Source organism: Musca autumnalis, unplaced genomic scaffold, assembly GCF_047663935.1.
Source record: "Musca autumnalis isolate F117 unplaced genomic scaffold, ASM4766393v1 scaffold_2, whole genome shotgun sequence".
In the NCBI taxonomy this organism is placed as follows: Eukaryota; Metazoa; Arthropoda; class Insecta; order Diptera; family Muscidae; genus Musca; species Musca autumnalis.
Genome location: NW_027411755.1, coordinates 184,395,912 through 184,413,012, shown reverse-complemented (window position 1 = coordinate 184,413,012; position 17,101 = coordinate 184,395,912). Strand labels below are relative to the sequence as shown.

The window sequence follows — 17,101 nt, the reverse complement described above, 5'->3', positions numbered from 1 at the left end:
TTTTAGATTTGAAGACCTTGAAAAAGATTTAACTTCCTAAACGAGTCTTCTACCAATGAAATACCTTCTAAAGGGGTCTTCTTATCATAGAAGACCTGCTAAAGCGGTTCTCTAAACATAGAAGACCTGCTAAAGCGGCCTTGTAAAAATAGAAGACCTCCTAAATGGGCCTTCTAAAGATAGAAAATCTCTAAGACTACCTTAACGGGTCTTCTGAAGATAGAAGACGACTTTCCAAACGTTTCTTCTTAATGTAACGTAAAATGCTACATAAGCTGAGCTTCTAAATGTAAAAGACTTCCTAAAAGAGTCTTCTAAAGGTAAAAGACCTCCTAAAAGGGATATTCTTCTGATATAATACACCCTAAGGTTGAAGGGGTCTTTTGATAATATATGACCTCCAAAAAAAGTCTTCTAATGATAGATGATCTCCTAAAGGAGCATTATAAAGATAAAAGGCCTCCTGAAGGGGTTTTATATTGATAGAAAATATACTTAAGCGGTATTATAAAGACCGACCTAAAGAGATCTTCTAGAGGAGGAAGTCCTCCTCAAGGGGTCTTATAACGATAGAAGGGCTTTAGAAGGGGTGTTCTAATGATAGAAGACCTGCTAAAGGGGTCTTCCATTGATAGAAGAACACGTAAAGGGGTATGTTTTATCGATAGATGACCTCCTGAGGGGTTATTTTAATGATAGAAGATCTCCTTAAGGGTTTATCTAACCATAGAAGATGTCCTAAAGGGGTCTTTTAAAGTCATAAGATCCTAAAGGGATCTTCCTTCTGAACATAGAGGACCTCCTCAAGTGATCTTCTAAGGATAGAAGACCTCCTGAAGGGATCTTCTATCGCTGGAAGACATCCTGAATGAGTATTTTATGATTAAAGGCCTACTAAAAAACTTCTAATGATTGAAGACCTCCTAGAGAGGTATTCTAAAGATAGAAACTTCATAAATGCGTCTTCTAAATATAAAATACCTGCTAGGGGTCTCCCAAAGGTGGGAGATCTAAACACATATGGTCACCTAAAAGGATCTCTAAAGGTAGAATACCACCTAAGCGGGGCTTCTAAATAGAGAAGACCACTTAAAATAGTCTTCGAAAGGAAGAAGACCTCCTAAGCGATTTCTACAGATTGAACGTCTCCTAAAGGAGTCTTCTAAATATTGGGGTTCTGCTAATGCGGTCTTCCCGCAATAAAAGGCTTCCTGAAGGGGTCTTCTAATGATGGAAGACCTCCAAAAGAAGTCTTCTAATTATAGATGACCTCCTAAAGTAGCCTTATAATGATAGATGGCCACCTGAAGGGGTTTTATATTGATAGAAAATATCCTCAAGCGGTATTATAAAGACAGGCGACCTCCTAAAGAGATCTTCTAGAGGAGGGAGTCCTCCTTAAGGGGTCTTATAACAAGAGAAGGACTTTAGAAGGGGGTTTCTAATGATAGAAGACCTGCTAAAGGGGTCCTCTATTGATAGAAGAACACGTAAACGGGTATTCTATGTTTTAACGATAGATGACCTCCTGAGGGGGTATTTTAATGATAGAAGATCTCCTTAAGGGGTTATCTAACCATAGAAGATCTGCTAAAGGGGTCTTTTAAAGTCATAAGATCCTAAAGGGTTCTTCCTTCTGAGCATAGAGGACCTCCTCAAGTGATCTTCTAAAGATAGAAGACCTCCTGAAGGGGTCTACTATCGCTGGAAGACATCCTGAAGAGGTATTAAATGATTAAAGACCTCCTAAAAAACTTCTAATGATTGAAGACCTCCTAAAGAGGTCTTCCAAAGATAGAAACTTCCTAAAAGCGTCTTCTAAAGATAAAATACCTCCTAGGGGGTCTCCTAAATGTGAGAGATCTAAACACCGATGGTCAACTAAAAGGTTCTCTAAAGTTAGAATACCATCTGAGGGGGCGCTTCTAAGGAGAGAAGACCACTTAAAATAGCCTTCGAAAGGAAGAAGACCTCCTAAGGGATTTCTACTGATTGAACGTCTTCTAAAGGAGTCTTCTAAATATTGAGGTCCTCCTAAAGCGGTCTTCCCACAATAAAAGGCTTCCTAAAGGGTCTTCTAATAATAGAAGACCTCCGAAAGAAGTCTTCTAATTACATATGGGCTCCTAAACGAGCCTTATAAAGTTAGAAGGCCACCTGAAGGGGTTTTATATTGATAGAAAATATCCTCAAGCGGTATTATAAAGACAGGAGACCTCCTAAAGAGATCTTCTAGAGGAGGAAGTCCTCCTTAAGGGGTCTTATAACGAGAGAAGGACTTTAGAAGGGGGTTTCTAATGATAGAAGACCTGCTAAAGGGGTCCTCCATTGATAGAAGAACACGTAAACGGGTATTCTATGTTTTAACGATAGATGACCTCCTGAGGGGGTATTTTAATGATAGAAGATCTCCTTAAGGGGTTATCTAACCATAGAAGATCTGCTAAAGGGGTCTTTTAAAGTCATAAGATCCTAAAGGGTTCTTCCTTCTGAGCATAGAGGACCTCCTCAAGTGATCTTCTAAAGATAGAAGACCTCCTGAAGGGGTCTACTATCGCTGGAAGACATCCTGAAGAGGTATTAAATGATTAAAGACCTCCTAAAAAACTTCTAATGATTGAAGACCTCCTAAAGAGGTCTTCCAAAGATAGAAACTTCCTAAAAGCGTCTTCTAAAGATAAAATACCTCCTAGGGGGTCTCCTAAATGTGAGAGATCTAAACACCGATGGTCAACTAAAAGGTTCTCTAAAGTTAGAATACCATCTGATGGGGCGCTTCTAAGGAGAGAAGACCACTTAAAATAGCCTTCGAAAGGAAGAAGACCTCCTAAGGGATTTCTACTGATTGAACGTCTTCTAAAGGAGTCTTCTAAATATTGAGGTCCTCCTAAAGCGGTCTTCCCACAATAAAAGGCTTCCTAAAGGGTCTTCTAATAATAGAAGACCTCCGAAAGAAGTCTTCTAATTACATATGGGCTCCTAAACGAGCCTTATAAAGTTAGAAGGCCACCTGAAGGGGTTTTATATTGATAGAAAATATCCTCAAGCGGTATTATAAAGACAGGAGACCTCCTAAAGAGATCTTCTAGAGGAGGAAGTCCTCCTTAAGGGGTCTTATAACGAGAGAAGGACTTTAGAAGGGGGTTTCTAATGATAGAAGACCTGCTAAAGGGGTCCTCCATTGATAGAAGAACACGTAAACGGGTATTCTATGTTTTAACGATAGATGACCTCCTGAGGGGGTATTTTAATGCTAGAAGATCCCCTTAAGGGGTTATCTAACTATAGAAGATCTCCTAAAGTGGTCTTTTAAAGTCATAAGATCCTAAAGGGTTCTTCCTTCTGAGCATAGAGGACCTCCTCAAGTGATCTTCTAAAGATAGAAGACCTCCTGAAGGGGTCTACTATCGCTGGAAGACATCCTGAAGTGGTATTAAAGACCTACTAAAAAGCTTCTGATGATGGAAGACCTCGTACAGAGGTCTACTAAAGATAGAAACTTCATAAAGGCGTCTTCTAAAGATAAAAGATCCTCCTAGGGGTCTCCCAAAGGTGGGAGATCTCCTAAAGACAGTTGGTCACTTAAAGGATCTCTAAAGTTAGAATACCACCTAAGGAGGTCTTCTAAAGAGAGAAGACCACTTAAAATGACATGTTTATTGGCTTAAAAGCATTAATCGCCATAAATGAATGAATAAATAAATAAAACAGCCTTATAAAGGAAGAAGACCTCCTAAGAGATTTCTACAGATTGAACGTCTCCTAGAGGAGTCTTCTAAATATTGAGGTCCTCCTAAAGCGGTCTTCCCACAATAAAAGGCTTCCTGAAGGGGTCTTCTAATGATAGACCTTCAAAAGAAGTCTTCTAATTATAGATGAGCTCCTAAAGAAGCATTATAAAGATAGATGGCCTCCTGAAGGCGGGTTATAGTGATAGAAATCCTCCTCAAGCGATCTTATAAAGACAGACGACCTCCTGAAAAGATTTTCTAAAGGCAGAAGTCCCCCGCAAGGGGTCTTATAACGATAGAAGGCCTTAAGGAGGGTTGGTCTAATGATAGAAGACCTTTTAAAGGGATTTTCTAACGATAGAAGTCATTCAGAAGGGGGTCTTATAATGATAGAAGTCCTTCTAAAGGGATCTTCCAATGATAGAAGTCCTTCTTCTAATGATAGATGTCCTCCTAAAGGGGTCTTCTAACGATAGAAGACCTCCTGAAGGTGTCTTTTACAGATAGAAGACCACCTAAAGGACCTTCTCCAGCAGGAAGTCTACTAATACAGGGCTCTTCTATCGACAAAAGTCCTCCTGATGGTGTCTTTGAAAGATAGAATAACTCTTTGGAATCTCTTCTATCTATAGAATCCCCTTTAGGAAGTCTTGATTCTTTAGCTGTCGCCAAAACAGATTTATTCCTTTTTTACTTCTTTCCACGACAGTTCAGTATTTTCAGACATCTTTGGAATTTCTTCTATCGATAGAACCCCCTTTAGGAAGTCTTGATTCTTTAGCTGTGGCCAAAACAGATTTATTCCTTTTTTTACTTGTTTCCACGACAGTTCACTATTTTCAGACATCTGATCATTTTTCTTGGACATCGAAACCACGTCAAATTGGCCTTAAAAGACCTATGAGGTACTTTCCTACAAAACATGGCCTTTTAACATAACGTTTTAATTCCAAAATACAGTATATTCGCAATGGACTGTCCAATACCAATGTCAGTCCTCTCAACGCACGTGGTGGCGTGTAGGGTATAACAAATCAAGCATGTCATTAGTAAATTAATGTTATTCGGCTACTGTTTTAAGTGTTGGATAAAATGTATACATACCACTTTGTTTAACAACGATGATGATGGCTCCCCTGAGAAAGTAAATCTAGAATCTGGTTTATGAATTAACCGGTTGGTTTATACATTTTTGTTGTTGTTCTTCTTCTTATCGCTTAACCAATAAATATAACAATTATCTAATATATAATATATGTATTTAAATGTGTACCTAACACCACAATAAATTCCAGCACCAACAACTGCGACATCCATGGTGACGTAGATATCCTAACCCAATATCTAATAAATTTAAATTTATCGCTGTGCTTTGACATCTCACAATTGGGAATAAATGAATAGAATTACATTCAGAGACTAAATTGTTGCTAATTTTTAAAACGATTTGTATTGGCTACCTACTTAGTAACAGTAGTAATGATGATTGTCATGTGAGGGCGGCGGGGGCGGTTTCATTGCAATTATTTACTTTTTGAGATAATTATTGCATACATATGTACATACATACGTATTTATGTACATATGTGGTCGTTACAAACAGAGGCGTAGTGTCACAACGTTGTTCTACAATTATTACAAAGTGATTTGGATAGGCTCATTGCTCGCTATATGACCTACGTCCATGTTTAATATAAATGATCTGCCTGTTGAATGTCATTTTCCGAATTTAATCGGGCGTATCGTATATAATACCTAAATATGTACACATGTAATCGAAATCTTCTTATGTCTCACAAAAAAAACTCATATTTTGTTGTATGCACATTTTTATTCTTACGAATGAAGGTTATTTCATCATTCCTTTATTGTTTTTGTTTTTATTGCTGCTGCCGCTGCTTTTTCTCATTTCTAATTTGGCAAAGTTGCTTCTTTGTATGGGAATTCTGGGAATTCACTATTAATTTTTATATTTTCTAATATATCAGAATTGATAATAAGTTCATTGAACGCCTAATACACGAACAAGGTCATTCATTTCAGTGGATTGCTATCAATCCCATTAAGATATTAAAATGCACCACTGACGGCGCACAGTGACAAGCAAAACACGTCGTAGATAAAATATAGGTATCTAGGGCAGGATATTCTGTTGAGTTATTTATTCATAAAAACCAGAAAAATGTATAATATTCATTATGGAATAATGAATCATAAAAGAGAACATTAGATTTTTCTCCCTCTCTCTTTTTGTGTCGTCACTGTTGATGACAATGCACTTTTTCTACTTTTTCTGGGTTATGTTTTGTTTCCAACTGTGAAATAATACATACATACATACATATTTCAAAAATATGGCACAACATTTTTTCGCAGAACACCTGATGCAATTCAAATTTATTCGAAAGTGAAATGTTTTTCTTAGAATTTAAGATGTTGCCTAAGAATTGGATTTTTTTTAATTAAAGCAATTTCATTTTCAGATAAAGCTCGTAAAGATGTTTTTACAGTTGAAATGCTTTCTAATGGGGTTTTATACAGGTAGAATACCTTCTATGAAGGTATTCTAAAGAAATATATAAGACAAACGGTCTTCATTCCAAAGAGACGTTTGAAATAGAAGGTCTCCTCAAGATGTCTTCAAAAGCCACCTAAAAGGATCATATATAGATAGAAGACCACCTAAAAGAGTCTTCAAAAGACAGAAGACCTCCTGAAGCGGTTTACTAAGGATATGAGGCCACCTAAATTGTCTTCCAAAGATATCAGCCAACTTAAAAGGGTCTTCTTAATGTAGAATATGCCCTAAAAGGGTATTATAAAGATAGAAGTCCCCTAAAGGAGGTTTCTATCGAAAGAATGACTCCTAAAGACGACTTATAAGGACAACATAGACCCTAAAGGTAGATAGAACCCCTACTAAGGGCTCATTCTATCGATAGAATAACTCTTAAAGACGTCTTATAACGATTAAATAGCTCCTAAAAGTGTTTTTTTTTTATCGATAGAAGAACTCCTAAGGGGTCATTCTAAGAAATGAAGACCTTCTAAGAGGTCTTCTAACGATGATATAGTTCTCAAAGCTGTCTTTTATCGATAGAAGACATCCTAAGGGGTCATTCAAAGGAATGAAGACATTATAAGAGGTCTTCTAATGATAGAAGACCTCATAGAAAAGTATTCTACAGATAGAAGACTTCCTAAAGGGTCTCCTAAAGAATGAAGGTCTTCAAAGGGGTCTTCCAAAGATTGAATAACTGCTAAAAAAATCTCTAACAGGCAGAAGACCCCCTAAAGTGGTCGTATATAGGTGTGTCTTTTATCGAAAGAGGGCCTCCTAAGAGGTCATTCAAAGGAATGAAGACATTCTAAAAGGTCTTCTAACAATGAAATAGCTCCTAAAGGTGTCTTTTATCGATAGAAGACCTCCTGTGAGGGGTCATTCAAAGGAATGAAGACATTCTAAGAGGTCTTCTAATGATAGAATATCTCATAGACAGGTATTCTACAGATAGAAGACCTCCTAAAGGGTCTCCTAAAGAATGAAGGTCTTTAAAGGGGTCTTCCAAAGATTGAATAACACCTAAAAATATCTCTAACAGGCAGAAGATCCCCTAAAGTGGTCATATAGAGGTGTGTCTTTTATCGATAGAAGAACTCCTAAGGCGTCATTCTAAGGAACGAAGGCCTTCTAAGAGGTCTTCTAACGATGAAATAGCTCCTAAAGGTGTCTTTTATCGATAGAAGACCTCCTAAGGGGTCATTCAAAGGAATGAAGACATTCTAAGAGGTCTTCTAATGATAGAAGACCTCATAGAAAGGTATTCTACAGATAGAAGACCTCCTAAAGGGTCTCCTAAAGAATGAAGGTCTTTAAAAGGGTCTTCCAAAGATTGAATAACTCCTAAAAAGATCTCTAACAGGCAGAAGACCCCCTAAAGTGGTCGTATATAGGTGTGTTTTTTTATCGATAGAAGAACTCCTAGGGGTCATTCTAAGGAACGAAGGCTTTCTAAGAGATCTTTTAACGATGAAATAACTTCTAAAGGTGTCTTTTATCGATAGAAGACCTCCTAAGAGGTCATTCAAATGAATGAAGGCATTCTAAGAGGTCTTCTAATGATAGAAAACCTCATAGAAAGGTATTCTACGGATAGAAAACCTCTTAAAGGGTCTCCTAAAGAATGAAGGTCTTCAAATGGGTTTTCCAAAGATTGAATAACTCCTAAAAAGATCTCTTAACAGGCAGAAGACCCCCTAAAGTGGTCGTATAAAGATATCTTAAATATAGAAGAAATTTTAAAGGTACATTCTGAAGATTGAAGGCCTTCTAAAGGGGTCTTCTGATTATTGAAGACCTCCTAAAGAAGATTTTTTAAAAAATAAAAGACCTCATAAGCGGGTCTGCTAATGATAGAAGACCTTCTTCTACAAATTAAAGGCCTTCAAAATTGTAGGTCTATCCTTAGAGCAAGTAACATAGACGTTAATTTTTGCTGGGTACCGGGACACTGCGATGTTGAAGGTAATGAGATAGTTGACGAATTGGCAAGGTGTGGCTCCAAATCCTCGGACCTAAGACTGGAGGATTGTGTCAAGCCACCGCTCTGCTTTTTCCTTAGCAAACTCAGCAATTTCTACGTAGTTCTCTACGTAAGAATCTGGCAAGATGTACCTGTAGTGCGATTCTCTAACTCATTTTTTGAGTTACCGACAAAAATCGGTAAAATTAAAACGCAAAATTATGAATGAAAATTTCAAATCAAAGTTGACAACACTCTTGATATCGGTAGAACTGTGCGACAGCTTTTTTTTCGTCGCTAACTTACCGAAAAACATCGGTAATTACCGAAATTATAAGTATTTTAATTTTACCAACAATTGTCGGTAACTCAAAAAATGAGTTAGAGAATCGCACTACTGGTTGTAAGGTATCGAAGTTGATCTGGACGGTTATCTCAGGGCGTAGAACTGTGTAGAACTCACTACGGAAATCAGAATCGCTATATGGGTCATCACTGGCCACTGCGGCATCAGATCTATGACGAGCAAGTGGAATGACAACAACATCGAATACTGCAGGTTATGTGAGGATGAGAAGGAGACGGAATCAATCGAGCACCTTCTTTGTCGGTGTCCTAAACTGTTGACAAGGAGACACAGAATGTTTGGTGTATACGTGATTGAATTCCTCTCCTACTTTTCCTCCATTTCCACACAGTCCTGATAACCTACTGCAGGAGCCTTAAATGGCTATGGGGTGGGTCAATATAGGCTATGACTTTTTAACTCTTCAACTAAATATCTTCACCCACCTATCTCTCTACTATATCTATTCTCCTTCCAATCCTATTCCGTCTATCCACTCTCCTTCCTCCTCCTATACCCTTCTTCAGGATCAGCTCGTATACATCACAGCAACACTTTTATTTACACATTACACATCAACTCATCACCTCCAACAAAATAATCCGCAACTCAATAGCCCGAACACCTGATCCACATCAGCTCAAACTCTCCAACTACACAACACCCCTCATCAAACAACCAATCATATACAGTCCCACAAAGCAATAGCCCAAGCTCCACGCTATCCATCACATAAAATATTCTGGATCACCACAGTGGACCTCAAGGTCTCCGAGTGAAGTGGCTGCCATCAAAGCAGCTGCGCATCCTTAAACCAACCAAAGGTAGAAGAATTTCTAAAGGGTTCTTCTATGGACTGAAGACCTCCTAAATAAGTCTTATGAAGATAGAAGACATCCAAACGGGCCTGATATAAGACCTTCTAAGACGCCTTCTAAAATGTATGACCTTCTAAAAACAACGTATACTGATTGAAGACCTCCTAAAGAGGTCTTGTATAAATTGAATACCACCTAAAGGATTCTACTAATGAATATCGTATACAGTCAGAAGACCTTCTAAAGTGGTCCTCTAATGATATATGAACTTCTAAATGGGTTTTCTAAGCAGTGGAGACTTCGTAAAGAGGTTTAGTAAAGTTAAAAGTCGTCCTAAAAATGCCACCTAAATATACAGGACTTCCCGAAAATGTCTTCTAAAGACAACAAACCTCCTAAAGATGGACGACAACCTAATGAAGTAACTAAGTAACTACAGAGGTCCTCTTAAGACTGATGAACTCCTAAAGTGGTTTTCTGAAGATTGTAAGACCATCCAAAAGAGACCTTATAAAGTTAGCAGACCTCTTAAAGATAGAAAAACTCCTAAAGGGGCTGCGAAGATAGAATACCACCTTAAGGGATCTTCAGAAAAAAGAATATCCTATAAAGGAGTCATCCAAATATAGAAGAACTCCTAATGGGATATTCTAAAGATAGAAGATCTCCTGAAAAGGTGTTATACAGGTAGAAGACCTTCTAAAGAAGACTTATTTAGGGGATCTTCTGCAGATAGGAAACCTCCTTTAACGGTCTTCTAGTTATTGAATCCTAAAGGGGTCTGCCAAAGATAGATGACATCGCAAAAGGATATTCTAAAGCAAAATACCATTTAAAAGATTTTTCCGAAGATAGAAGAGCATCTAAAGATGGAAGACCTTCCAAAGGAGTCTTCTGAAGATAGAAGACGCCCTAAAAGGGTTTATACAGATAGAAAACCTGCCAAAGGGGTCTTCTACAAGTGGAAGACTTATAAAATGGTCTTCTATTCATAGAATAAGTCCTAAAGAAGGGGTCTTCTAACGATAGAAGTCCTCCTTAAAGGATCTTCTATCTATAGAAGACCACCTAAAGGTGTTCTCTAACGCTAAAAGGCCTCCAAAAGGTGTCTTCTAAAGGCGAACACCTCCTACAGGGGTCTTCTAAAGATAGAAGACCTCCTTGAAGGGTATTTTAAGGGTCAGAAGGGCGTATTCTTAAGGTAAAGGACCTATTGAATGGGATTTTTAAAAGGGTTTATAGAAAACCTCCCAAAGGGGTCTTCTACAAGTGGAAGACTTATAAAATGGTCTTCTATTCATAGAATAAGTCCTAAAGAAGGGGTCTTCTAACGATAGAAGTCCTTTTTAAAGGATCTTCTATCTGTAGAAGACCTCCTAAAGGTGTTTTCTAACGCTAGAATGCCTCCAAAAGGTGTCTTCTAAAGGCGAACACCTCCTACAGGGGTCTTCTAAAGATAGAAGACCTTCTTGAAGGGTATTTTAAGGGTCAGAAGGGCGTATTCTTAAGATAGAGGACCTATTGAAGGGGATTTTTAAAAGGGTTTATAGAAAACCTCCAAAAGGGGACTTCTACAGATGAAAGACTTATAAAAGGGTCTTCTATTGATAGAATAAGTCCTAAAGAAGGGGTCTTCTAACGATAGAAGTCCTCCTTGAAGGATCTTCTATCTATAGAAGACCTCCTAAATGAGCTTTCTAACACTAGAAGACCTCCAAAAGATGTCTTCTAAAGGCGAACAACTCCTTCTAAAGATAGAAGACCTCCTTGAAGGGTATTTTAAGGGCCCGAAAGGTGTATTCTTAAGATAGAGGTCCTATTGAAGGGGATTTTTTTATAGTGGACCCAAAAAGAAAATAGCCGTGGATGTTAAAAACATTTTTATATGGGACCCAAAGAGATAATAAGCGTGGCTTTTTAAAAGATTTTTATAGGGGACCCAAAAAGATAATATGCATTAATTTTTAAAAGATTTTTATAGGGGGGCCAAAAAGAAAATAGTAGTGGATTTTTAAAAGAGGTTTATAAGGAACACGAAAAGAAATAGGCGTGGTTTTTTAAAAGATTTTTATAGGGGACCCAAAAGGGCTAAACAGGTCTTGTGCATATAGAAATCCTACTAAAGGGGTCTTCTACAGATAGAAAACCTCCGAAAGGAGTCTTCTATGGATTGTGTGCCTTTTATAGGTATCCTTTATAATTAAAAGACCTTCTAAATGAGTGTTCTGTAGAAGGGTCGTTTGGAAAGAGAAAATGATCTTCTATAGATATAATACTTCTTAAAAGGGTATTCTACAAAATGAACTCCTGAAGTTTCTCCTACAGATAGGAAGGGTTATTTTCTCACTATCTCACGCCAAAGAGAAAAAACTCACGGGGAACATTCGTTCAGAATAACCCACTATATCTTATATGAGGTCTTCTATTAGTAGAATACCACTTGAGGTAGTCTTCTATAAATAGAAAAATACCTGAGTTGGTCTTCCATAAATAGAAGACTACTTATAGGTTGTCTTCTACAATTGATCCGTAACGAACTATTTAATTGATTGAACACCTTATAAAGAGGTCCTCTATAGGCAGAATTTCTTCTAAAGGAGCCTACTATAAAAAGAAGACCTACCTTCCATAGATTGAAGACATCTAAAGGAGGGGTCTTTTCTAGATTGAATACTTCCAAAAGCAATCTTTTTTAATTAGAGGACTTCATACAGGGGTCTTTTGTATGAATGATACATTCCAAAGAGGACTTCTATAGACAGACGACTTCTTCAATAGGTCTGAATAGAAGACCACCTATAGGATGTCTACTACAACTGAAAACTCCGTAAAGATTTATTCTATAGATAGAACACCTTCTAAAGAAGTCCTCTATATATAGAATACCTCCTAAAGGAGCCCACTATAAAAAGATCTATAGAAACATTCCATAGGTTGAAGACACCTTTAAGAAAGGGGTCTTTTCTAGATGGAAGACCACCAGCGAAAGGAATATTTTTTACTTAGAGGACTTCTTACATGAGTCTTTTGTATATATGGTGCACCCTAAAGAGAACATCTATAGACAGACGACTTCTCGAATAGGTCTGAATAGCAGACCACCTACAGTTTGTCTTCTGCAATTGAAAGCTTCTTAAAGAATTATTCTATAGATAGAACACCTTCTAAAGAGGTCCTTTATAGGTAAAATACCTCCTAAAGGAGCCCACTATAAAAAGAAGATCTATAGATACATTCCATGGGTTGAAGACACCTTTAAGAAGGGTCTTTTCTAGATTGAAGACCTCCAAAAGGATTTTTTTTACTTAGAGGACTTCTTACAGGGGTCTTTTGTATGAATGATGCATCCTAAGGAGGACTTCTATAGACCGACGACTTCTTCTTGAATAGGTCTGAATAGAAGACCACCTATAGGATGTCTTCTACAATTGAAAGCTCCGTAAAGAATTATTCTATAGATAGAACACATTTTAAAGAGGTCCTTTATAGGTAAAATACCTCCTAAAGGAGCCCACTATAAAAAGAAGACCTATGGAAGGTCCCATAGATTAAAGACATCTTTAAGAAGGTGTGTTTTCTAGATGGAAGTCCTCCAAAGGAATCTTTTTTTTTTAGAGGACTTCCTACAGGGGTCTTTTGTATGAAAAATACATCCTAAAGAGGACTTCTATTGACAGACGACTTATTGAATAGGTCTTTCATAAAAGTATATTCAAAATATACGAATCTTATATACACAGAGCAATTCTTTAAGAGACCCTTTAAAGGCAGGTAAGGTTATGGGTACCCCACGTTTGGGTCTCAAAAGATCGTTAAGATTTTGTTAGCTAAAAACGGACAGTCTTCAATTATTTGGAATCTTGTTCTATAGTAGTGTACAATATATACTAATGCTTTCTTCTTCTTGTTTTCCTTTTATCGTTTCAGACGTCTCAAAGAATTTGGCATATCGGAAGAAGATATCAAACAGCTTATTGAAATGGGCTTTGAGGCATGGCAGCAGCATTACGAAATTGAATCGAATCAACCGCACAACGATGAATCTTTGTGGTTCCTCAAAGACGTAACACGTCAAGAAGCTGAAGATTATTTACGCGGTGCACCAACTGGTACATTTTTAATACGAGCCCGTTCCGCCGGTCACTATGCCCTGTCGATTGTGTGCAAGAATTGCATCAATCATTGTATTATATATAAAACCGATAGTGGCTATGGTTTTGCGGCGCCGTATAACATTTATCATTCGCTGAAAAAACTTGTTGAACATTATGCAACAAATTCACTGGAGGAGCACAATGATACGCTGACCACAACGTTAAGTATACCCGTGCTGTATTGGCTAGAAAATAAAGAACTGATAACACAACAACTCAAGGAACAAATGGAATTGGAAAGGCAACAGCAGGAAATGGAACAACAGATGCAGGAGAATATGTTGCTGCCACCACCGTTGGGGGGTACTGTTTCAGCACCAATAGCGGTTAGTGGATCAGCGGCAATTATGCATATGAATGATATATACGGCAGTTCAACACCACCCAGCATATCAGCTACACCTCCACAGGCACATTCCTATGGCAGTAGTAGTGGTGGGGGTGGTGGCAATAATGGTGGAGGTGGCAATGGCGGTGGAGCCAGTAGTTATCCTGGTAGTAATCTGTAGTTATGGAAAACAACATCACCACCAGAAGAATAACAACAACTTTACTGAGAATGTTGGTTAGCTACAGAACCGAGCCGCCCTTCAGCAGTCTCATTGTCATCTCATCCACTTGACTTTTGTTAACGAATGTGCGCTATGTAGGTAAGTAGTGGCTGATGATAATGATGCTTAACCATGGAATAAAGGAATTTCATCACTACTACTACTACTTCTACTATTTGTTTTTGTTTCTACAAATATATATTTATATACTTATACATATATGGAAAAACGGAACGAAATGTATATAGAAGAAGAAGAAGAAATTTGAATGAAGAAGAATGAAAGTGGTGCTTTGAGAGTTAGAACCTCCACTACAGGTCTAGTGCTATAACTACAGCTGGCTGTTGATTTTGTACAATTATTTGATTGTTTTTTGCACACACACACACAAACACACTACTTTTTGTATTTTTGTATGCCTTTGTTTTTTATATTTGGAGAAAGTCAACAAGAAAATGATCTTCTACTACCCTAAATTATAACATTTTTTTAGATGATAAGCATTAACGAAAACCCACAACTACAACAACAACAAGAAAACCACATAAATTGTTAAGTAATATTGTCTAAAATTAGAAAGAAATGAAAAAAAAAATCTCCTAAAACATTGTATTTTTTGCAAAGCAGAACTTTGTTTCCCCCCACATTTTCACATAAACCGAAGCGGGGTAAACACAGAAAAGTGATGATAATGTTTAAGTTTAAAACAAACAACAAATTAAAACAAAAATGAAATGAAAGAAATATAAGATCTTAGCATTTTGCGTGATATATTAAGTGACCATGATTAATTAATGATAATGATATATGTATAATGATAAAAAAAGTAATGATTATGTTTATAGTTTTTTTGTTTGTGTAATATCGTATACAACAAATGATACGACTAATTTTCCCATGTGCTTCCTTCCCATTTTGTCCCCCCTGGTTCCTTTTTTTCCTTAAACCTTTTCTGTGTCCTTGTGGTATATCTCTCCCACACACACACACACCCATACGATTATGTTTATTAGTTAGTTATTTACATTTTATTTTATATATAATTTTTTTGTAATTTTTGTAAGAAAAAAGAAAAAAAAAAAACAAACAATGCCCCCAAACACTATTTTTGTACATTATTAATTATTTGTTTTTAATTTTGTTCTAAATATTTAATTTATTTAATAAAAAAAATAGAAATTATATAAAAAAAAAACTTTTCACTTGATTATCCTTAAATGTGGCTTGTGATAAATCCTAAATTGAAAAACAGCAACTACAAACTATTTGCAATATTACAACCTTAACACTTTGTTCATAGTTTTATTAGGTATTTTAAAAAATTCAGCTGTTTTTGTAGAAAAAATTATGTTCTCATACGAATTGTCAAATTTTTTAGATCGATTTACTCGCCTTAGCGCAAATGTGGAACGCTGATTTTTGAATGAGGAATTCTTAACTATATATAGAAAACGTGTCTACGAAGAATTAGATCTGTAAGTCATCTAGGGGCTGAGCTATGGATGCCCAAATTATTACGAATATAGGCGAACTAACAAAAAATAGTTACAAAAACTAACCCCCTAGTTTCTGGTAATATTTCCCAGAAATTAGAAAAGTAGTTCAAATGTGACTTAACATTTAAATTCTTAGATGCCTATTACAGAACATTTGTTCCATAAGCAGAAAGAATGTAGGAAACATTTTTCCTGTATCAAGGAATCTCCCTCCAGAATTTGATTTTTATTTAGTCCATTTCTTTCTGAACTGCACACAACAGAATTCATTAAGGAAGTGTCCTACTTTCCCAGAAATTAGAAAAGTGGTATAAATGGAACTTTAAAAAAATGAAATCCATGCATGATCGGCAGTATTGTTGAACCTCATACTTAGGTGGCTATTAAGGAACATTTGTTCCATAAGGCGAACGTAGAAACAATTTTTTTTTGCATATTCCTGCATAAGGAAATCTTCCTACACTTGTTTTGTTGATCTGTTTTGGCTTATGCCACTATATATGAGTGCCACTGTAGTGATATGCAAAGAGCACATCACACTTTTCGGAGGTGGTTAAGACCCCCAGTGTAATTTATCGAGTATTTAAAAATTATTATTTTAGAGACAGCACTCGGACTGGTGATAAGAAAGGTGTAGTAACTTTATTGTTGTATTTGGAACCGTATTGGCTCTGTGGGCCAGGTACCGTGTTTTTAATTAAATAAATTAAAACAAGTAAAAAAGTATCAGTCGGCTTTGCCGACAGAGATATACCCTCAGTCTGTATATATTGAAATTTTTTTTTCCAAAAAACGTATGTATTTAGGAGTTTTTAAAAATTTTGGGAATTTGAACCGACAAAAATGTTCATTAGGATTAGAGATGAAACGTTTTGCGGAGGAGATACTAAAAGGAATGGATTTACATTGACCATTAGGTGGATCTCCAGCCACTGCATATGGTGCCATAGGGGGTTTTTTCACCCTTCGGGATGTTTGCTCAAGAAGTATGGACTTGCCCCTGAAAAAACGTTTACCATCGTAATTGAGGCAGCGAATGCAAGTTGTTTCAACAAAAATCAAAGTGATAGGATATCAGGTCTTAAAGTGAACTTATCCGAAATTTTGTGTGGGAGGTTCCGGATGGAGTGGACATATATAGTCCATATTCGAACCTGATCTATATCTAGTAGATATATTAGGATGTGTAAAGTATGGACCAATTCGGCCACTCTCTTCAAGGGTTACCGTATGAACAAATTTTCCGAATATTTTTGAACTGTTGTGGGGGAGGTATCTGAAGGAGTGGACCGATATGGCTTATCTTCAAACGTAAACTATGTTTGGACAAAATGTTACTAACGCCAAATTTTGGACCGAATCGGCAGATCCGTTCTAGAGTTATCTTGCGCTCCAACCACCTCACACGGTGTCATAGGGGTTTTTTGAAACGTTCATGCTATTTTCTCAGGAAGTGTGGACTTGCCCCTAATGAAACTTCGT

At 36.9% G+C, this 17,101-nt stretch overlaps 1 protein-coding gene across 1 annotated transcript in view; it reads left to right on the top strand.

Moving 5' to 3' along the window:
- Positions 1 to 14,853, top strand: part of Pi3K21B (phosphatidylinositol 3-kinase regulatory subunit alpha) — a 48,822-nt gene extending 33,969 nt beyond the window's left edge. Inside the window, exon 4 of the mRNA XM_073970280.1 lies at positions 13,346 to 14,853. Coding sequence (XP_073826381.1) covers positions 13,346 to 14,081 — 736 coding nt within the window. The 3' untranslated portion in view covers positions 14,082 to 14,853. The remainder of the gene's footprint in view (positions 1 to 13,345) is intronic.
- Positions 14,854 to 17,101: the final 2,248 nt, after the last annotated feature.